At 50.3% G+C, this 22288-nt stretch overlaps 1 protein-coding gene across 9 annotated transcripts in view; it reads right to left on the bottom strand.

Annotated features, from left to right (window-relative positions):
• NFATC1 (nuclear factor of activated T cells 1) overlaps positions 1–22167 on the bottom strand; it is a 118499-nt gene extending 96332 nt beyond the window's left edge. For 8 of the 9 annotated variants that reach the window (XM_065667191.1, XM_065667188.1, XM_065667186.1 and 5 more), the window contains exons 1-3: positions 21691–22167; positions 11131–12229; positions 1682–1841 (exon numbers count right to left, since the gene is read on the bottom strand). In XM_065667191.1, the coding sequence (XP_065523263.1) occupies positions 1682–1841; positions 11131–12229; positions 21691–21823 (1392 nt within the window). In that variant the 5' untranslated portion in view covers positions 21824–22167. Of the gene's footprint in view, positions 1–1681; positions 1842–11130; positions 12230–17333; positions 17644–21690 lie in introns of those variants that run through there. The other variant, XM_065667185.1, reaches the window with a different exon arrangement.
• Positions 22168–22288: the final 121 nt, after the last annotated feature.

Below are 22288 nucleotides of genomic sequence, written 5' to 3' on the forward strand. Positions count from 1 at the left end.
TTCTGTTCTTTGGTTCTTTTGCAAGAAAAGGATGTTCAGGTTGTAATAAGAGGACTGAAAAAGACATTAATCCTTATTAAACCGGTAGAGCCAATTGACAGGACTAGGACTGGCTGCTTCCTCCCCTTTCCCTTCATGCCCTTCCGCAGTTTCCTCTCCTCTTTTCTGACACTTGTTTGTGTTTGGAAGCAGCATGCTCAATCCCAACAGGGGATGAGAAGGGAAATGTCTGGACACATTTAGTCCAATTAAATGTTGGCATCACATTCAGTCTTTCCAAAAAGCACGTAGGAAACTTTAAACACCAGGCTGGCCACTGCGAATTAATGCATCGCCATTTACATTTCCTTGCATTTGCCACAAACAGAGTAGGTATGAATTGTCTGCCACAGATCCCTCTTTAATATCGTTCACAAATGTTCTGCTAAAACCGTTAGTCTTTCAGCGGATGACTTCCATAATCCTATGTCACTGATGAGCTTTGGCAGAGCTGAAGAGAAAACTGTGCTTGCTGCTGACAACTACCCTCACTTTCCTTTTTCAGCTGCCGCAGGAGCACACAAACTCTGTAGCAGCATTCCCTGCCCAGTGTCATCTCAGACTCGCATTGCTCCTTCAAACGACATGTTTGCTAACAGGGTTTTACAGCAAATAAACAAACACACGTGAGCCCTGCACGTGTGGCCTGTACATCATTTTGAGCCATCCGGATTTTCAACCAGCCCTTGCTCTTATGGGAAGAGTTGTGGCATAAGCCCAAGCAGCGCAAGCGGGGCGGCAGCGCCTGCCTCCTTCCCACAGACTGTGCCCTGACATCCATGGGTGGCATGGCATCCAGGCACTGATAAAACACGCACTGTGCCGCACAGGGTGTCACCACCCTGACAAAAGGCACTGGAAGTTTAACTTCTAGGTTAGAAAGAAGTAGCCGAGGAGGGACAGGCACAGCTGGCTCTCTCCCGCTACATTTTTGTTTTAAACAACTAAATCTTGTTCTTCCCACTCCTGAGAAAAGTCCTTTAAAAATGAATGAGACTAGTCATATAAATGAATTAAGGGTCAGTTTACAGCGTTATTAAATTAAAATGCTTTCTATACAGTAACTGAAGAGCTGAGTAGGATTCATGAAACTAGATTCAGACCTCAGATGCTTTCCAGAGCGGCTGGAAGGGTTTACAGAACTAAACAGAAGAAAGTCAAAAAGCCTCGCTTCCCTCAGTATTCACTGCGACATCCAAACCAGCAACATACTTCCACATTACTGCTACAGCTCTGCCCTCCAACATGCATTCACAGCTCTGATTAGATCCAACTGCAAGTTAAGGACTAAATGTACTGAGGCACGTCCCCAGCTGATTTCAGTATAAACTGCATGTCTGGAATCTGACTGCGCAGATAGGTCCACGGTCACTGCTTGCCAGCTGAGCACTTGCTTAGTTGTACATGGACACAGCAGCAATCTGCATGCATCATATTCACATTGCTAAGAGCAACTGGCTGCTCTTGCCTTGTTTTTAATAAAGGCATGGTCCGTCCGGTTTTAAATATGCACCAAGGCACAATCACGCACAGTAATCTCTGAGGACAGGAAAAATCTCCTTTCCAGTTTCGGAGAAGAAATGGTGCTCACCACAGAGCGCTGAGATAAACAACCTGTGCTGCTCGCTGCATGTTTTGGTACCTGCACAATAGGGTGGCCCCCCGCAGATGCCTTCACAGCCCCTCGACTGCCTTCTGTCTCATAATGAGCTCGGTGGTGGGATTTCGGCTGCACTTCAATACGCAGTTCATAAGGTCCTGAGTGAGATGGCAGCTGCCAATCAAGGGCAGGCAGGGATGGGCTACAAAGGAAAGGAAAACATATTAAAAATTAACATCAAGTACACTATCACAAACCACAAGCATCCAGTGCTATTGCTTTGAAGACCATGTTTCACAGTTTATCCTTCACCATCTTACATTTAAGATTTCATCAATGTGGATAATGCCATGACATAAGTAATTTAGAAGCTAACGGTTATTTTATGAAGATTTGTGGGTTGAACACATCTGATGGCCCAGATGATATCCAATTTGTAACCAAAATGGAAAAATGTTAAGACACAGCTTACAATATCCTAATAAATTGATTTGTGAACCAAACGGAAAAAGGTAGGCAGAAAAGACGCAGAGGAATTTAAGGAACAGGATTTCTGCTGTGAAGTTGAATGCCAAACCAGCTCTGGAGGAGTTCTGCTTTAATGAATCTAATGGACTTCAACAAATCTGCTCAGTTTACAGGGGGCGGGAAGAATTAAAAAAGCTATTTCCCAGCTTCCTTCCCAACACAGAACACACCAGTCTCAAAGCGAAGCCGATCTCCTTCTGGTTCATGCACTACCAGGGAGGAAGCTCTGAAGTCAGAACTTGCTTACAAATCCTACTAACAATGATGCACAAGCCTGAAGAAAATCCAGCTCGTTCCTCCAGCCCGGTATTGACTCTGCAATTAACTGAAATATTAAGGACTCATTACCATCACACAAGCAAGCAGGCCTGACAGCATGCGATAGTGGGGAAGTGTCACTCTTAGAAACCCACTTCCAGTGTAAAACCACACTTGAAAACAGTCAGGAGAGCTCAGATGTAAGAAACGCCAAGTTGATGCTTTGGGTTGAAAAAAGTGGAAAAAGGAACAAACAAGGACTGTAGAAACAGTAGGTCTGAGACAAATTTATTGATCTTAAAATCGAAGCAAAAAGCTTCACAATGAAAAGAGTGATTTTATGTCTAGCGTATATTCCTTACTTTGGTGGATTCTTCTCACCGGGTATCCTTCAAAAGCCTTTACACGTAGTTAAATGGCACAACCGCAACATGCTACCCTGCCCTCTTACATCAAACTTTATTATCTCTCCCATCAACCTGGAGAACACAACCAGCAAGCTGAAAGTAAGGGTCTCTGACCCTTTGTTGTCACCACAACAGACCAGGGATACTTGCAGCATGCAGATGAAGAAGCTAAAGAGCTAATTAGCTCTCACCCAGGGTGCAAGGAGGCTGGCCACCGGGGATTTACTGGTTCCACTCCTCGCTGTATAGTGCTGGTGCAAGGACAGCCTGAGCAGTGTGAATCACGGCTGAAATGAGCTGGCTGGGAGGGAAAGGATGCACAAGAGCTTCCACGCTGCATGAGTATATTACAAGCACATATTCAGCTGGAGAATAAATACTTTATTTTAATATCCCAGTGATCCACACACTAACCCAGCGCTCTCGTAGCTCCTCAGGTATTACAGCTCTCATATTCCTGAAAGCATCCTTGCTATCTCCCACTGCAGACCACAGACTTTGACCACTCGAACCAGAGGGGATTTTTGGTTTTGTTAAGTGCTTATCCAGCCCTTTATCACTGGCATATTTAACTCATCTCTGCCAACTGCATGTGCGCATATACACTGATGCAGCTTCAGGTGGTGCCAAGTTTCTCTAAGTTATCTTTCTTCACTGCTTATAAAGCTGAGCCATTTGATTTGAACACCTATAGACACGCACTATGTGCATTACAGGGGTCAGCTTGAGCCACTAAGTCCCACACCTGTGTGAGGACCACAACCATCCTCACTCCCTGGGCATTCCTTGCTACCCCAGCACAGCTTGCTGGTGAGTCACAGGCTCCAAACTTCCAACTACTCTGCTCTATGGCCCTCAGGACATGGAGTGTCCCCAAAAATAACAGGGAAAGAGAAGAAAGTAGCCATAAAGCTCTCAGCTCAGCCCAAATGTGAGCTCATCCAAAAGAAAGATGTTGTCTTTGTGAGGGCTCCCACCTCCTGTGAACATCTGGATTCAGCAGGAGCCAGTGGGGCACTCTCTGCAGAGGCAAGACCCTGCCAGGGACAAATCCTGAATTTGGATGCAGTGCCTGTCAAGCATGGGAGCCCTAGCCTTTGCTAGAGGCAGGAAGCTACATGTGTTGAGCTCCTGTGAAAGCCTTTCCCCAAAAATGGCCAGCACCCACCCAAGGGGCAAGGAGAAGCTGTACTCGACACAAGAAACAGTGAAGGAATGGCCAAAAAAACTATAGCCACTATTCCTTGTGTAACACGTTAGGTACACACTCTACTCTGAAAAAGTCAAAGCGAAAAAAAATCTGGATAAACCAAATTTGAGTAATGATAAATGACAAAGAGCAGAGCAAAACAGCTGTGTCTCTCCTGGTGATGATCAGCACACATTTTTAAACAGATGTTTCTGGTTTTAAGTAAATTTTCACTTGATGGATCTCTTTTTTTTTCCTGTGGACACAACATCTAGCAGATCAGAAATTTTAAGAGCTTAATCAAACAGGACAACTCTGACCAGCAGCAGGTAGCCCTCAAGTGAAGAGGGCTTTTTTTTGAAGACACATGGAAGCAAGAAGTAGTTTCATAACTAATTATATCTGCTTAAAAAAAACCCAACCAAACCAAGCCAAAACCAAAGCAGAATTCTTTCAAATCATCACCTGAAAATACCAGTATAATTGAGTTGTAAAATTCAGGTTCTTAAATAATGCCTGTAAATAAAAATACAGTTTGCTGTTAGCCTGCAATCTATCATCCGAATTCCAAAATACCCCCTGCCCAATTATAAATTGACAATTAATGGCAGTTTTCCTGATAAAGGAAGCAGAGTGATGCATTTAACAGTGTCATGGGCTAGGGCTGTCAGAGCTATTTCCTATGTTAGGTTATCTTCATCATGCACTTAATTTCCTGCAGCTAAACACGGTAAAAGGAAAAAATCACCAAGCAAATGGTGTAGTGGTCAAATCTGGTTGATGCAAACAAGCCTTATCAATTTGAAAAGGCCCAAACTACCACATCTAGCCAGCATCACACAGAGGGGAGGAGAGCCCCTCCACAGGGGTCAAGAAGAGAAATAAAAGGTCTTCACACAGTCTTCCTATCAAATATACATCGGTGTATTTCCCTCAGATCAAATTTTCCACCAACTGAAAACCTGCCCCATTCCTTTCAACACCATAATAAATCTAACTGCAGTCCTCCTAAATGCTGTAATGAGGGCTGGTTGTTTAAAGGTGGGTTCACAAAACCTGGTGTTAAGCTATAGGAAATTCGCTCAGTGTAACTCCTCTGTCCTCTGTAAATCAGATTACAAACCAGATGAATAGTGATTTATTTTGCATACACCAGATACACAATATGATTAAATCAAAAACAGATTATCCAGTCTGGCTGACTTCTGCTTTTAGCAGAAAGATTTATCAAGTTACCAAAAAAAAAAAAGAAAAAAAAGAAAGAAAAAGAAAGATACTAAGCAGCACCCTGGAATATAGACAGAGAGGAACCAAAGCCAAACATTTCTACTAAACTTAGCATAGGTGTTTAAGCCCCATTTTCACGTGACTGCTATGTATTTGGGAATTAAACTACTGTTACACTTTCTAAGCTACTAGATGCACAAGGCCACTGGAAAAAGAGATTTGCAAACATCTTTGTCCTTAAGTAGGCTACTGTGCAAAAGGTGTCAGACCAACTGCCGGTCTCACACAGGGACTAACCCTGCTCCTTGGCCAACTACCACAGCATGGGGTCATCTACCCCACATAGCTGCCTGCTAGGAGCATAAGCCACTGCCTGGAAGAGCAGGATGGAAAGTGTGCTTTAGCACCAAAAGTGAAGCAAGTGACTTAGAAGGAGTGTGGCTGAGACTGGGTGCCCTGCACTAAACTTATTTTTTCTATGTGGGAGTGTTCCTTTAGAAACAAAAACACAAACTAGAGAAACCACAGGGCTGCTGAAACTTTTACCAGGCTGCTAGCTTGCCCCTGCTCCGACTGTGCGCCAAATGCAAATACGGTTGTTATTTATTATTTATTACCCACGTCTCACATGGAAGCGGAGGGCTGCTAAAGATCCTTGTGTGGTTTCTGGAAGAGTAAGAAAACAACGATGATGCCTATGTGACCACCAACTTGACAGTGGTCAGGAAAAAATAGACCTGCTTTATATTTCACCTATGAGTTAATGGGGAGAGATTTTGCTTTCTTTTTTTCCTTTTTTTAATTTCCTGTATGACAATTGAGCAATCTGGCTGCGAGCTGTTAAAATAGATGCTGTGTCCCACCCTGGACTTGGCTGCATTTTGCTGGCATGCCGAGCAAGTAGCTCCTCCGTGGAGTGCAAGCAGCGCACTGGAATTCCTCACGCTGAAGTCTTGAAAACGCGAGTCGTCATCATACTCCCAGATAATACTTAACACACCACTGTCCTGAAACTGCACATTCAGAGATCGATTTGCATGGGGAATTTTGCATTTGTTAGCTTAGAGAGAGAATAAGGAACTACTGCTGCGGGAATGGAGATAACAAGCAGCTGGCATCGCGTCTCTGCTCGTTCTGAATTTAGAATCACACGGTGCTAAAATGAGCTGGTGAAGGAAGAGCATTAATAAGATGTTCACAAGGGTGTATGAATGAACTGGAAAACAGGCAGGAGAAAGTGTGGTGAGGATTAAATCAATCAAACAAACAAACAAATCAGTTTCCTGAGACAGGCTCCCAAGCAGTCTTCAGCATTATGGTACAGCAATCAAAAGCCACTGCTATGTGGTGGCAAACCAGACCTGTTGATGCATCTAAATATTCCCATCCAGCATAAATATACAGCAGGAGAGAGAAAGAGGTTAGAGGCATTGCAGGCTCTTCCTCCTCCACTCCCCATGCCCCTCAATTAACACTAACAAGCCCCAGGAGATGGTCACTGACACACAGCCACAAGTCCCCATTTCACTGGGTCTTGCTCAGACAGTCCTGCCTTTGCTTTTTCTGAGAAACTTCCTCTGGCTTGCCATAAACACGCAAGTTTGCCATGAATGCACAGGTCAGCAAATCCGGTGCTGTTGAGCCGGTGACTGTCTCGTCTTAAGATAGCTGGTGCCCTATTCCACATTCAGAAAACCCCAATTTCTTGAGAAACTAACTTCTCCCAAGTAAGGCTGTCCTCTGTCTCACAATCTGGAACAAAATATATATTTAATTTTTTTTTTTTTTTAAAAAGGAAGAATTCAAAAAGCATCAAGAGCATCAGAGCATCTGGAAGGTCCAGAAATCAAAAGAAAGAAGGACCAGATATGCCACATTTTAAAATCACAATTTTTAGGGAAATCATATGTTTCAGGGCCTCAATGAACAATTTTTGCATGCTTGAGTTTAATACTGTCACAGTCACAAAAGTGGAATCCAAAAAACTCCACAAAAAATAAACCAGCCCATTGATGCAGGTAAAAGCCAAATGTGATTTTTGCAATGGGTAGACAGGTATCCACCCATACCTTCTCTGGGTGCAAATTACAGCCTCTATATGTAAAACTTCATGACCCCTCGCCTGTGAGGTCAAGAACATACATGTATACTTTTGAGGTTGAAGAGACTGCAGCTGAAGAAAATGTGGCTTTCGACGGTTTAAAAAACATAAACTGTACAAGAATATACAGTAGGGAGCTTTCATAAGCACCTGGAACTGGGTGTCTGTTCCTGGAAGCTCCTTTTGGTGTGGTAGACCTCACACATGCCATATGCCTGACCAACAAACCCAATCATTTCTCTTCCTCCTCCTCCCCAAAAAAACACTACATTTAATGTAAACTCAAGTGTTACAGACAAACACACTTCTTGGATTGAACTGATGACACCTGAAATAACTACAATGTGTTACTTTTCAAGGAGTAAGGAAACGTCTCCAGGAAATTTCAGGTTGTGTTTAGTCAAATACAGTGGCTAAAGAGGAAGTCATAAAAAATGTGCAAGATACTCAGAAATCCCTCACTTTTGCGGGTGCCTATACTTTCTGTTGTATTATAGGATGATTTGGGACATGCTAATGAGTGGGGAAAAAAAAAATAATGGGATTTTAGTTTTGGAAATCATCACTAATCCTGCCCCCATACCGACGGCGGAAGTCCTGTACTTCCATTTTATCTTTGACATTTTTGCCCATGGGAGATCCTGCATTACACAGCACTAAGGAGTGATGGAGAAATATCACAGAAAGGAACACAACTGAGACAGCAAGAGCTTGAGAAACACAGAGCATCACCTGCTCATACAATAACTGCCTGGTAGAGTGCTTCTTTCTGAACTATTTACTACATTAACTGCAAAAGAGGGACCAAGATGGAAACTTCTTGCATTTGCATCTTGAGAGCAATGCATAAATACTGTAATTAGAAAAAAAGACCTCAGAACTAAAAGTAAAGTGGAATTTCACAAAGCCATTGCTTGACTCTCTGCATAATTTACCTCCAGTAGTTTTTGAGGTAAACCTGTGTATTTAGGTAATCCGTTTTGGTTTGGAAATGTACGACTGCCATCACTATGCCAGGGTTTGTTCCAAACTTCCCCTAGAAATCTCTACTTGGTCTCTAAATATTTTCTACATCCAAAGATCTGGCGCAAGGCCCTGAGCAAAGCACCGAAGACAAATCCCCAGCAGCCCTGCGTTACCCTGTGCAGCCTCAGCCTCAGCTGCAGGGTCAGGTTCTACCCTCCCACCTTGTCTTGCAATCCACAGCACCTGTGTGACAAGTCCCATGCAGGAATAGAGTCACTTGTTCATAGCCCTTGAAGGGGATGTGTGAGCCCCAACCTGCTCCAAGGAGTCCACAGCCTGGGGACCACGCTGAGCCTCTGAGCTCACAATCCTCGTAAGCAACCAAGAGAAGCATGAGGCACAGAAATACTGCGTTTCTGTTAAAGCAGGCATTATCATACTTTTGTTAGTACATATATAATATATATTATATGTCACTATATATACTCTTTTCCTTCCTCTGGGACTTGAAAAGCCTAGAGCAGATCATGCTTTAATTGCAACAAATGAAAAACATCATCGGTTTTAGAAACAACACAAAAAGGTAGTTTCCCCTTTAGGGTGATGCCTGCTATAAAACCCCAGGAAGGGAGACAGCACGCAGACGACGATCTGCCTGAGCCTCCTCCCTCCTGTCCCCAAAGAGATGGGAATGCAAGAGAGGGAGGGAAAGGTTTCAGTGATTTTCCAAAGGCACGCTGGCTTTTGATGAAAATTGTACCGCGTATTCAGGAAGAGACAGAGGAGGTAATCAAATCTGGTTATCTCAAAATCATTATGAGCGGGTAGATTCTGAAGCCCGAGTTGTTTGTTGGAACCCACCCCTCCAGCCCTCGTGTTTGAAATAGAACAGATGTGTAACATAACAGGAAAAAAATCCAGCTCTGTTGTGACAAATTCTTAACCAATTTTTTTGGAAAGATTTAAAATAACAGTTTCTGTTGCGTAGGCTGTGATCCTGTTGACGTCCGTGCTCATTTGCCCAGCACTTTCAATATACATAAAACAAGAGGTATTTTTGGTGGAAGGAAGCACGGTCAGTGTATCTGACTGGTAAAATAACTTAAAATCACGTTTCGACAGTTACTTCCAACTGCCCCAGAGCACGAGTTAATGAGATCACATGGAAACATATTGTGAACCAGGAAACATATTTTATACAAGACCAAAACAGTGGAAAAAAATGTTAAATACACAACGTAGTGGGGCTCCGTTCTGTACGCTTCACCTTTCTTGTTTGTGTTAGCGCACAGGCATGCCGGGTGCCTCCTGACAGGCTGCAGCAGAGTGCCTATGGGCCACTCGCTGCAATGGAAAGATAAAAGCCTGTTTGGTCAAATTCTCCTATTATTGCCCTTGAAGTCTTCGGCAAAAAGCAACCCCCCTGAGACTCAAAAGCCAACAGCTGGCCTCTCTGATGAATGTGGGCTACTCGGCACTTCAGTGGGAGAACATAAAAGGCTTTTTAAGGATTCAGGAAGGCTCTGAAGGATTTGCCTGATGTTAAAAGTCTCTACCCTAGCTCCTAAATGTACCAAGTGCTTACCTCTGGATGGCTTGGCCAGACCCAAAGGGGTTGCTACACTTCCCAGCACTGAACCGAACTGAGTCAGGGTCCTGCAGCCCTTGACTTGGGTTGACATGGGCAACGCAGGAAGGAGGAGGAGGAGGAGATGATGAGGAAGGGGACCACAGCACTACATGCTGTGACACGAAGGGCCATGCACCCCTCAATCTCAGTTTTGGGAGATGGCACGTGGCAGAGAGGTGCTGGCTGGAGAAAAGTCAGACTGGCAAGTTGAGAGCCAGGGAATGTTATCAATAATTAAAACATTTCAGCTATGCCCCCACTTATTCCATTTTCAGAAAGACAGCTTTGCTGTCAAAAGTAAGAAGCCAAGTGCGCTTTTGGGGTGGAAGAGGAGAAGGGATGGCCATCGCAGCCAGGGACCGGGAACAGCCTGCAAACTTTTGGAAAGCCAAACTCTTTTCCTGCACCATATGCTTCTGTGCATACAGCCTTCAGGGACTTCACAATGAAGACTATAACTGAGACTGAAAGAAAAAGCAATGACCTAACTCAAAATCTGGCTATTCTGTGGTGCTTCCTATCAACAATCCTCTTGTGATAAATCTATGCAACCAGTATATTGAGTATTATCAGATGACAAATAAGGGGTTTTTTTTTTAAACATAAAAATGGTGGGGAAGAGGGGAAAAAAAAAATAAATCACTGTCCAACACAGACATGCAAAGAAGGCTGATGAGCGGCTTTTAGATGAAGTGAAGCAAAAACCGAAAATGCACAAAAGAACCATATTACTATTCGGTTTGTATTCACTATCTATAAAGCGTAAGTGTCAAAGACCCTCTAATAGCCACAACAATGAAATCATCTCCTTCTTCTGCAAGAAAAACATACCAAGATATGATGAACTACTTAAGTAAAGCCCCAGGTTTGATGGCACCGAACTGTCCTGCTTCTTGATGAGTTTCTGAATACCCCATCTCCAGACTGCCAGGACCGCGGCTCGTCTCCTGGGAAGCAGTTGCCACTTATAATCCATGCACAGCCAGCTCCTAGAACAGCCTTTTTAATCCTTTACTCTTGGTCACACCACACCAACAACAGAGTCAAAGTCACAAGATATGGCTAAGTGGAATGAATGGACGGGCAGATTTGCCAGGAAGCAGAGACAGGAAGGGGAAGGAGATAAAAAATGAAGCATGCAATAAAGATACCATCAGGATTGCCCTCTAAGTCGAGGTTCCTTACCTCATATAGGATGTTGGAGACAGAGACTTTGGTTTGGCCCACTGGTAGGGATGCTGCGGCACAGACAGGTACTGCTCACAGAAGTTTCCTTTCCTGATGTGCTGAAAGCTGGAGAAGTCTTCTGGTGACAAATCGGCAGTTGGCGATATGGTCCCATGATCCTCGCCAGCCGGTTCAGTTTTGAGAGTCATGGACGGCGTGTGGTCGATGGCGGTCTTCCTCGACTTGATGGGAATCCCGTCATTCATGTCAATGGTGCTGTCGGTGGTGAGGGCGTTGATGGCGGCAACGATGGCAGAGCTGGTGTACTGGTTGGTGTTCCCCAGCCATGTCTCATCCGTGACGCTCACCCGTGGTGAGTTCTGCGGGGAAGGCGTTGGGGAGTGGTGCGGGGAGTAGGAGGTCTGCCGGCCATTGAGGCTGTACTTTCTCTTGTTGCAAGGGGACGGAGGCCTGGAATTGCGAGCCCCCAGCCAGTTCTCCTCTGTGATGCTGGTCCTGGGAGACGTCGACGGAGAGTGCCTTGGGGAACTGAGCAAGGTGCAGGCCACCATGCTGCGCTGGTAGCCCTCCTCTGTGTCAGTGGTCTTCGGAGAGACACACGGGGACTGCCACGGAGAGGTCTGGGGTGAAGTATATGGATACGAGTAGTTGGACTCGTAGGAAGACGCTTCGGAGTTGCAGCTTCTGGAAGACAAGCTACTTGCTGGACTCAGGCAAGACGGGTCTCTGTACGCCTCAATGTTCGGCAAGTTCAAAGTGGCAGTGGAAGGCGACCGCTTGGCATTCGGGATGGCCTCCTCAACCTCATCGTGGAAAAACTGGTTGTTGTTATGGTGAAGTCCCATGTAAGAAGTGATCTCAATTCTAGGGCTCTCTAGCGCTGGAGCTCCATTAGGTCTGATGTTCGGTGGCAGGTAATAGTCAGAGGCCCCACTGTCCATGTGTCCTCCATATCCAGAAGGATGGTTTGTCGATGGGACAACGGAAATGACGGGATTTGATGTCTGAAGGCCATGACATGGAGTTGACAATGAGGAATGTGCCACATTTAGAGGCATGACAGCATTTACGTTTGAAGATGTGTAATTATAGTGTTCTGGAAAAAAACAAACAAACAAACAAGAATGATACGAGGTGCTGCACAAATAAAGTCACTTAGTAACCAGCTGTATACTTATACTTAGTATATCCAGCTGGAACGGAGCGACATGGTACAACACAAAAAAACACAGCTCTCCTTAACAATCCAGCCCACAGGCATGCCATGCTAGGGGAGAAGCTACAGACTAGCTTCTTTGAAAATGGCACTAATTGAACCGTACAAGACAAGCATCTTGGAAGGATGCACATGGACTGAGTTTGTCTCAAGGACACTCTCCTTATGTGAAACTTCAGAGCAAAAAAATTGAGTCTTCAAACAACGTTGCTTCAGCATTCAGAGACTGCAATGCTGCCCAAGAGATGCGCTTTTATGTAAGTGAGCATAATTCTCTCCCTGAAAAGTTGGAATACGCAAAAATCACAGGACAAAAAACAAAAGTGGAGGCAGACTAAAGCAAAAATCGTGATCAACTGCATTTTGTTACAAAAATTATACAAACCGAAATTTCCATTACAGCAAGTTTCCAACTGGTTCCAGTTAACTAGGATTTTGGAACAAGATGGATCTATTGACCTGCTCTGGTTTCTGGGACCACTTATCCTCCAGCCCAATTGGCAAAGGCCAGGTGAAGGATAAACAAGGATGTCTCACTACTCCACGACAGCCGCAATTCCACTGAAATTGCTGGTTATTGAGCACACCATGTTGAATGCTGCCAGCAGCACGCTCTTGGCCAGTGGTCTAACCATTTAACAGCTGCAGGTATACAAAAGCAATAGCAGAGCTGCACAGCCAGCGTGGAAAACCTGGAAGGTGACGGACCATGTCACAGGCTTGTGCTGATGGGGTCCTTGACCCAGCACAGGGGAACCTTAGCACGCCTCCACCCCTGTTGTGCTGCGGGGACCAGCATCTCAAAGCTGACCTTCGCTGCCTTGCCTCACTGCTGGCCTGCTGAAGGGACTCCTTCAGCTCTGCTCACCCTCCAGAGGGCTGCGTATGTGTCTCTCTGCTACCTGGAGACATCAGCGGGCTGCACTCAGGGCAATGTGTCCCTGGTGCTGTGAGCAGTGACGAGATCAGGAGCCATCCTACCCACGTTTTCTGATAGATGGAGGCTCTGCATTACCAGCACACGAGCCTGAGGTCCTAATCATAAAATCACAGAATGGTTTGTGTTGGAAGGAACCTTAAAGCTCATCCAGTTCCAACCCCCTGCCATGGGCAGGGACACCTTCCACTAGACCAGGTTGTTCCAAGCCCCATCCAACCTGGCCTTGAACACTGCCAGGGATGGGGCAGCCACAGCTTCCCTGGGCAACCTGTGCCAAGGGCCTCACCACCCTCATAACGAAGATTTCTTTTTTTTCAAATGCCAGCACCTCTTGCCCTACTGGGAAAAGACAGCAAAACCTTTCTATCAGGGACAACAGCAATGGACTCCTGAGTATTGGTAATGCTGTTCTGTAGGTTCCTCTCAGCAGGCTAGAAATGCACTTGGTTCCAACCCCAAGCTGTGCTTGCAGCCATCAGTCTTCCCTGAAGGTTTATCACAGCAGTGGCACTTTTCCTGCAGGACAGAGGGAAACTCTGCATCCCCCCTAGCCACAGCCAGGCGAATTTGTCCCCTTCCCTCCCAGCAGGCAAGTACCCTTGGCCGTCACCCTTACCCACCTTCCCTAGGGAGATAAGGAAAAGCTGTGGTAATTACTGCACTGTTATTCCCAAAGGGTGCTACAAATGCAAACGAGCCTCTGAGCTGGCAACGCCAGCGCAGCCAGCTATTCTCTTTCTTTTGTTTATCAGCTCAGCCCTCTCTGGTGTCATCCTCCAGCGATGCCTTTCTCGCTGGCAAGGACTCCAAGGCAAACGGTACTTAGGAAAAATTAATGTGCTGTCGCAGTTCCACAGCAACTCTGCAATGTTCCAGCTGATGTATGTCATGTCAGGTAACAGTCAGGAACGATGAGCAACAACACCTTTTGAACTCACTCTATAGTCTGCCTTCAGAGACGGGCCGTTTACTGAAGAAGGGTCATTAAATTACACCAGAGTGTGCCAAAAATAAAACTGGATTATTCAAAACATGCTGCAGCTTCACACTCTATTCCAACACCATGGCAGGCAGGAACTATGGAGAAAGAGGTGATACTCTGACAAGGATAATCCGACTGCAGTGGTCACAGCAAAACACAGATCTGCCTGGAGGATCAGAGTCCCCCTCCTTCCAAAATTAGCCCCCTTTCACTGCTGCCCTGCCACATGGCCACATCACTCAGTGTCACTACAACCACCACCACTTTTCTTTCACTCTCCATGGAAACAAAAACCCAAAGTGGTACAACAGTTGTAAGACCACCTCTGTTGTAGAAATTAGCTCAGAGAAAGGGTCTGAGCATCACTTTAAAGGCAGCTTCAACCCCTTCTCTGCTTCCTCCAGCTCTAGAGGAAGATGATGTGCCTGGCACCATACTGCTGCCTGGCCAGGCTCTTCTTCCACAGACGCACCATGGGCCCTTCCATAGCCTGCTGACCTGGTGTGTAGGAGACGGCACTGGTGACATGGCACAGCTGGGTGCTGCCTCCAGCCTGTCCCCACTGTGGAGCCAGGCACCTCTGGCAGGGGACTATGGGCTCCGCAAGCTGCCCAGGCTCTGTGCCCATCAGGTAGGCTTTGCTAATGGGTGCAACAACAGCAGCTGACTGCAGCACCAGTGTCTTTAGATCTTTTATTAAAAATAAATAGGGATAATTATTACCTGCGTGAAAAGTTTTGTGAACCCAACAGTTCTCTTAAAATCTAATGCATGACTCGGGTGAAACTCAGACACTGAATTCTGCTGGAGATGTGCAGCCCAGGCTGCGCAGGCAGTATAAAGGATTAAGACCAACCTCTGGAATCCAATTTGAAAAAACCAAACGAAATTAAAAGACAGCCTCAAGTGCTCCAAGCAACAAGTCCTCCTGATGCACATGTTAAGGAACAGCCTCTTTTAGAACTATTAGGCACAAAAAGTCAACTTTTAGAGGGCCAAGAAAAATACCATGTGATACACACAATAGTACTCAACATCAAAGAAGCGAGATCCAAAGCCCTGCAAATATATTTAGGCATCCGGAATTTCAGGTAGTGTGTAAAAAGTATGCCCACCAAATACAAAAGCCCCAAATCCAGAACTAGGAACAGGACTGAGTCCTTGGTTTCTGAACTAAAAACCACCAGCTACAGTTTCTGAGAAACACATTCCTCTCCAAAACTTCCAGATTTACAAAATTAATCCAATGCACATTCATGGTCGGCACTGTTACATGCTGATCTTCTCCTCACCAGGGTGAATGAGGCACGTAGAAATAAAATGCCCATCTTGAGGGATGGGAGATGGAGGTGGCTACAAAGGCATGAAACTGCATCACAGAATGCAGCTGTGTAAGGAATTTCAACAGTGCTGTTAGGGATAACAGGATGTAATGCTTTAACATGGAGTTGCTGTCATGACCGTGATCCACAGAGGCCCCCAGAACCAGTGCATTTACCACTTACTACCAAGACACTGTCAGCAATGTATTTTGGTATCTTGAGCCAAACCCCACTATTGGATAGACCAGTGCAGGTCTGCAACAGTTCTGTTCCAACAAACCCCCTTACTTACATTAAGTATAACTAGGACAAGAAATTGGACCCCTTGATTTGTGAGCACCTCTTCACGTATTGCATTTCACTTTGGGACAACATGAAAAATTCAGACATCCCCCCCCCCCAGCTGATTTCACAGAGCAAAGGTCTTACTCCTTTCTATCATTAAAGGCTGATCCTGCAAGGCACGGGGCACCATCAGCTTTTATTTACATTCTTTAAGTAGGAATGCTGAACACCTGCAGCTAAGAAAGGCTTCAGAAAAAGGGAGGGCTACTTTACATTTTTAAAGATGAAACCACATCCAGGTCTGTTTAAACTCATGCTTTCAAAACTGCCTGATGGAGTTCGGTACTTTTCTCACTAGGACCTTGACACTTAACTTGCTCAGGCTCTTCCGCTTTCCAGGTGTCTGATTACCAGGACACACCTGAGAAGCTTGGTGGGACACTCTTAAAACCGCATTTTTCTAAAACCCGTGAAGCTCCTAACATCTATTTGGACACTGACAACGTTATCAGAGAGCTGGGCAATCGGGGAGCATTTGCAAGGGGGGCACTACACCTTCACCTGCATCCTGGCAGGCTGCGGTATGCAAGCAAGGACTTGGGAATCTGCTTCAGTTTAGTCAAAGGATAAAGCACAGACACAGGGAGAGCCTTACTCTGAGGCTGTGTTAAATCACATACTTGTATGAGAGCTTTTTATGGTGATCTCCGATGCCATAGCACTCAACCTCGTGCCAGGAAACAACTTTCTCTGTGTGTCAATTCCAGACTTCTTGTGCCTCATTCCCCCACCTTAAGTACTCTTAAAAGTCATAAAAAAGAGAGAGAGAGAGAAAAAAAGAAGGCGGCAGCTGGGAGGAGACACCAGAGTTGGAAACCGTCTGACTCGTGAAAAATCCAGGCCCGTTATTTTTATTTATGGATGACCTTCAAGCTAAACCCTGCGCCTAACTAGCTCCAGCTCCCTGGGGAAAAGGGAGGGGTGGGAGATGTGGCGTGTGAACTGGCCCATCTCAGTAACGGGCTCGACCCGGAACCCCCTGTGCACCCTCCAGGGATTCGGGGGGCAGTGAGAGCGGTGCGAGATGGTACCCCCGTGCCAGTGTCGGGCAGCCGGCCGGGGGAGGGGAGGCGGGGGGCCGCCGTGCGAGTGGGCAACGCGGCGGTTCGAAGAGCTCAAACAATCGCCAAGTTTCACAAATCAGGCACCGGCTGCCTCCGGAGTTGTTCTCTCCTGAAGGCTCGCCCGGGTGCTGCCAGGGCACGGCGGGGAACAGTGCCGGCCTCCGCGCTCCCGCTCGCCGCTTTCCAGCGCGGCGTAGACGCGAAGCGCCGACCGGGACGGGGCCGACCCCGCCGGGCGGGACTGCCAGCTCTCCCGCCCCTGCCGGGGGGATAACCCTCCCCGTCCCGAACCGCAGGGAATTCCTCCGCCAGCCCCCCCGCCGGGACCCACCTCCACTGCTACCCTCATCGCTGTGCTTGAACTCGAAGAGGAAATCGAAGTCAAACTCCTGCTCGGCCTCCACGCCCGTCATGGCTCCCGCCGCGATCCCCGTCACACTCTGGCACTCAGGCAGCGGCGCAGCCCCCGGCCCGCCCCGTCGGGTCCGCCCCGTCGTGCCCGGACACCTGCTGCCGGCGGGCCGGGCCGGGCCGAGCTTCCCCTCGGCGGCAGCGGGCTGCCAAGCCCCAGCAAGGCGCAGGACGGCGGCCGCTGCGGGCGGTAACGTGACCCCGGCCCCGACGGGCGGCCTATCTCGCTGCCGCCGCCGCCGCCTCTGATCCGCCCTCCCTGCCGCTGTTGATGTTTCCGGGTCGATGCAAACAACCGCGGTGCCCGGCCCCCCGCCACTCGCACCCTCCCGTTGGGCTCTGCCCCTACAGCACAGCCTGCGCGCCGCGGGGAGCCCCTCTCAGACGGCGGGGGACCACCGGCTCGCCGGGGTGGAGATGTCTCCGGGGCCGGGAGCAGTCGGGCAGTTGGACTTCACCTGCTCCCGCCCGGTGGTAACCAACTGCCGCAGGTGCCGAGCTCCCGCTAAAAGGAGTGGGGCAGGAGCGGCTCTTTACACCTTCGACCGGGGGGCTTCGAGAGGTAAAGGGAGGGGAGCAGCTGCTTGTCCCCCCTCTTCGCGAGGAAGCTGCTAAGGCTTCCTCCGGGGCTCCCCACCGCGCCGCGTCTGCGAGCCAGGAGGCTTCGCTTTCATTTATTTATTATTTATTTTATTTAGTTGCAGCACCCACTAGTGCCAGCTGCTATAAAAAGCGCATTAAAGTGGGACTCGTAACGTTACCGGCTTCCTCCGTGCGCCGGGCAGCAAAAGGTCCTCTGTCCTCGACCGCACACCGAGGACAGGGGGGTTCCAAAGGGCCCTGCGGGCAGTGAGATGCGACGGGGCTGGCCCCCTGCTCCCCTGGCCCCCTGCCTGTCCCACTTTTACGGGTTAAAAGTCAATTAGGAAAAACTAAATCGGTCTCTGGTTTTGTTCAGAAATGCACTTCTGCCACATTTGAAAGTCTTTGCCAGGTAAAGGGCCTCCCCTCCTAGACCTTGAGCTCCCTGAGTTTCAGGCAGTATTTCAAAAGGAATAGTTTTTTTCTAAGCGGTTATGGAAACGGTATTCCCTTATAAACTCAGGGAATACCATTTTCCAGGCGTACGGCTGAAAGCTCCGTTACAAAGTGCCAGGAAAACACATTTTTTTTCCATCAGAGCCCGTTATGCTTTCCTCCTCCCCCCCCCCCCCCCCCCCCCGCCCCGCCGCCGGGACGAGCCGCGCTGCAGTCTCGCCTCCCGCAGGAGCCGGCAGGCACCGGCAGCGCCCAGGGCTGACAGGGCAGCCCCGGGTCACGCAGGACCGCTCGACTTCGAGGTGCTACCCCGGCGGGGCCCGGGTCTGCTTTGGGGCGGAGATGAGGCAGCCGTGCCTCTGCCCTCGGTCCCCTCGCTAGCAGCCGCTTCCCCGACGTGTCGGCGCGGAGTCACCATAGTGTGCGAAACGCCTTGGCAGCAGCGAAACCCCTCCGCATGCGACTGCCGGGGCCCTGCCCGCCCGGGTGCTGGAGGAGGCCAGTGGCGGCCTGTCCCGGCCTCACAGAGAGGCCGAGCATCCCGCTTCACCCGCATCCTCTGCCCCAACGGCGGGGACTGCTGCGCCTCCCGCTGCCTGACCTGGCCTACTGGAGGGACAGCCGCCTAGCCCCGGACCTCGGACCTCCGGTTGCAGCTGGCTCACCCCCCCGTCACCTCTCCGTGCCGGACTGCTCTCTGCTCCCCATCTCCTGCCGGGGATCCCCAGAGGGGAGATGAGAAGCTTCCTGGTACTCGCTGCTCTTGCTCCTTTGCCTCTCCTGCGTCTGGTACCTGCTAGAGGGATGAATTGTCCAAACTATTTATGGACAGCTTGATTTGCCAGGGCTATAAATGTTAGTGCTGTCAATGAAATATTTCGACTGGCATCCTTCCCTTGGAGACAGAGGAAAGATGTACTACGGAAAGGCAAAACCGAAGTGATGCCACATGTGAGGATGGAATAACAACGTCCCGCCAGTTAATAATCCAGTTTAGAACTGGGAGAGTGCCATTAAACTGGGGAAAGCAAAACGAATGGGGTGGGGAGGAAGGGGATGTACCCCGACGAGGCCATCCCCGTGCCTCCAGGTGCCTTTGTGCCACCCACTGACAGACCCACCAGCCAGCCCTGCGGTTAACCTGAGTTGCCCGGATCTCCTGGTCTCCACGCAGGTCCAACGAGGGACCCAGCGGCCGGGCTGTTCTAGCTGCAGCCCCGCAGTCTGAAGGAGTATTTTAACTTGAATGCAGTATTCTCAGAGGCGAAGGATTCCACACCTCGCTACGACCCACAGATGAAACTGGGGTCCTCTCACCGGGACACTTTGCAGGAATGTCTTCCCAGGCTCAGCCAGCAATGGGGTATTTTCTTTGACTGTTGTAGTTTGGCAATCAAGGGGCACCTTAATTTGCAGGCAGCAATCCTGACTTGCAGGGCTCCCCTACGTGTTTCCTGGATTGGGTCACACTTTCTGGCTGGCCTAATTTTCTTAGTCCCTTACAAAATACATCAACAGGGAAGAGAACTATCGACGAGGGCTGGCGACATTTTTACACGGGCATCAGAAATGCCACAGAAATAAAGGGGGGGGGGGTGTCCCCCCGCTTTTGACAAGAGGCTCCAGCACTCTTTTCGTGTCAGTTGCCTCTGGGTGTAATTTTTACAACTTAGGGCATTCAGTGCTCTTGAAGACCAGAGCTCTGGGAACGCCGTGCGTGCAGCCCTCGGAGGTCCGAGCGTGCGAAAGGCACGCAAGCCAATGCTATTAAATAAAACGTAATTAACTTCCATCCCGAAAGGCTCTCGCATGCTCCAAAAGCGGGGCCGCACTCACAGCCACGCTCATAGCTTTTGCATTGGCAGGGTCCTGTCAACTGAAATGAACCCCTGGAATGAAAACGGCTGTGTTAAAAGATGGGTCCTGAGCGCCCGTCCAGCTTCCCGGGGACAAACCCAGAGAAGGGAGCCCCGTTGTCCCACTCTGCGGAATAAACACCGCGGACACGGACGCGACCCTCTGCCCCACTTCTCCACACCTTCCTCTTTCTGCGCTGTGTGGGCTCGCTGTGCCCTGCCCGGGCCCGGCAGGCCATGGTAGCCCCAGCGTTGTCCCAAAACTCGCTCTGCATCACCAGCAGCAGCAGCAGCAAAGCGGCGGCACCATCAGATCGGAAGGAAACTTGGGACCCCGGCAGCAGCCGGGAGAGTGGCGAGGGGGGGAGAGGAAAGCCGGGGATGCCCCCCCGGGTCCTGCAGCGGGGGCCGGGAGCTGCCCCGCAGCTGAAGCAGCGGCGCGGAGGTGATGAGGGGCAGCAGCCTGCGGGGTTCCGCTCCCGGGGCGCGGTGCTGCCTAAAGGCGCGGGCACGGCAAGCGAAGAGCGAAAGTTTCGCCGGTGGGCACAGCGGTGCTGGGAAACGATGCTCCGGGGACAGAAATATGTCCCGACTGGCACAGGAGAGACTGAAATCGGTCCCGGCTCCAAACGCCAAACGCTGCCCCTGGCAGGACCAAGCTCAGCGCGGAATCCACAAAGCGCTTCCCAAGTCCCGCGCCCGCGACCTTCTTTCTCTCTCTAAACTTTGCCGCTGTGTTTTCAGGGCACTTTTCGCAGCAGGATTACTAGGGGGCATCGAAAGAAGTCGCGACAGGCAGCCAGGGTGGCGGAGCAAGCGCTCCTCCGGTCCCTCAGGGGTGCGGGGGACGCGGGGCGGCGGAGCCCCGCAGCCGGCCGTGGCGTGCCCGCCTGTTTCGGTGCGCTGGGGAGGGCCGGCCGCTGGTACAGCGCCTAACGCTGCCCGGGACCCGTTTTTTAGTAGGCTCCCTCCTTTCCCCCGAGCCAGGGGTGGCTGCAGTTACAGGGTGCACTCTGACCTTCCCCCGTATCAAACCCGGGGCTGCGAAGGGAATCCCCGAGCCGGCTCCCAGCGATTCCCCCTGACCGGACCCCAGGCTCCCGCGTAGCCCCGCGCTGGCAGCGAGGAGCGATGCCACGCCGCCGCCGCGCTGCGCCGTTGGGCCGGGCCGGGCTGGTACCGGGATCTCTATCGGTAGCGGGCCCGGGCCCGGCGGGAGCCGGCCGGGAGCGGTGGCGCGGCCGAGGCGGCACCGTGCGAGAGGCGAAGGAGACACCTATTGGCAACCGGCCGCCAGCAAACCTCCGGCCGCCGCGGGGAAACACCGGGGGACACCGCCGCCCTCCCACCCGCCCGCCACACGCCCGCAGAGCCGCCCGTTACCTTCCTCCGCCGCCTTCATGGTGCCGCCGAGCTGGCGGGCTCCGCGCTGCGGGGCAGCCGCCTGCCTCTCTCTCCCGCTGCCTGGGTCCCGCGACGGCGGCGCGGCGGCAGCCGGCGGGGCAGCGCTTGGCATCCACCCGGCGGGGCAGCGGAGCCCCGGCGCCGCGTCCCGGGCCGCTGCCGGCCCCTCGCCGCCTTGCCCCGCACCCGCGCCCCCCCCGCCCTCCTTCACGCCCCGGGGACCGGTGCCGCGCCGCCCCCGGCGTGGTAGCCGCGCCCGAGGAGGCACAGGAGCTCGCCGCCGCCGCCGCCCCCCCGGGCCCGGGGCATGGAGAGGAGGGCGGGTGTGCGTGGGGACTTCGGAGGCACTGCCCTCGCCGCGGCGGCGGGACGGGGCGGCGGGCGCTGCCCGCCCGCCGGGTGCCGCAGGCGGGGGACGGGGTTAGGGAGTATGCGGAGCGGGGAAGTCTCGCTCTGACGCAGGGCTGCGCGCCCGGCGCCGCCTTTTTAAAGCTGGAAAACACCCCCCCACCTCCCTTCCCCTCCCGGCCCCTCTCCCCGCCCCGGCCCCGTGATGTCAGCTGGGCCCCGGCCCTGC

This window comes from Lathamus discolor, chromosome 2 (assembly GCF_037157495.1).
Source record: "Lathamus discolor isolate bLatDis1 chromosome 2, bLatDis1.hap1, whole genome shotgun sequence".
In the NCBI taxonomy this organism is placed as follows: Eukaryota; Metazoa; Chordata; class Aves; order Psittaciformes; family Psittacidae; genus Lathamus; species Lathamus discolor.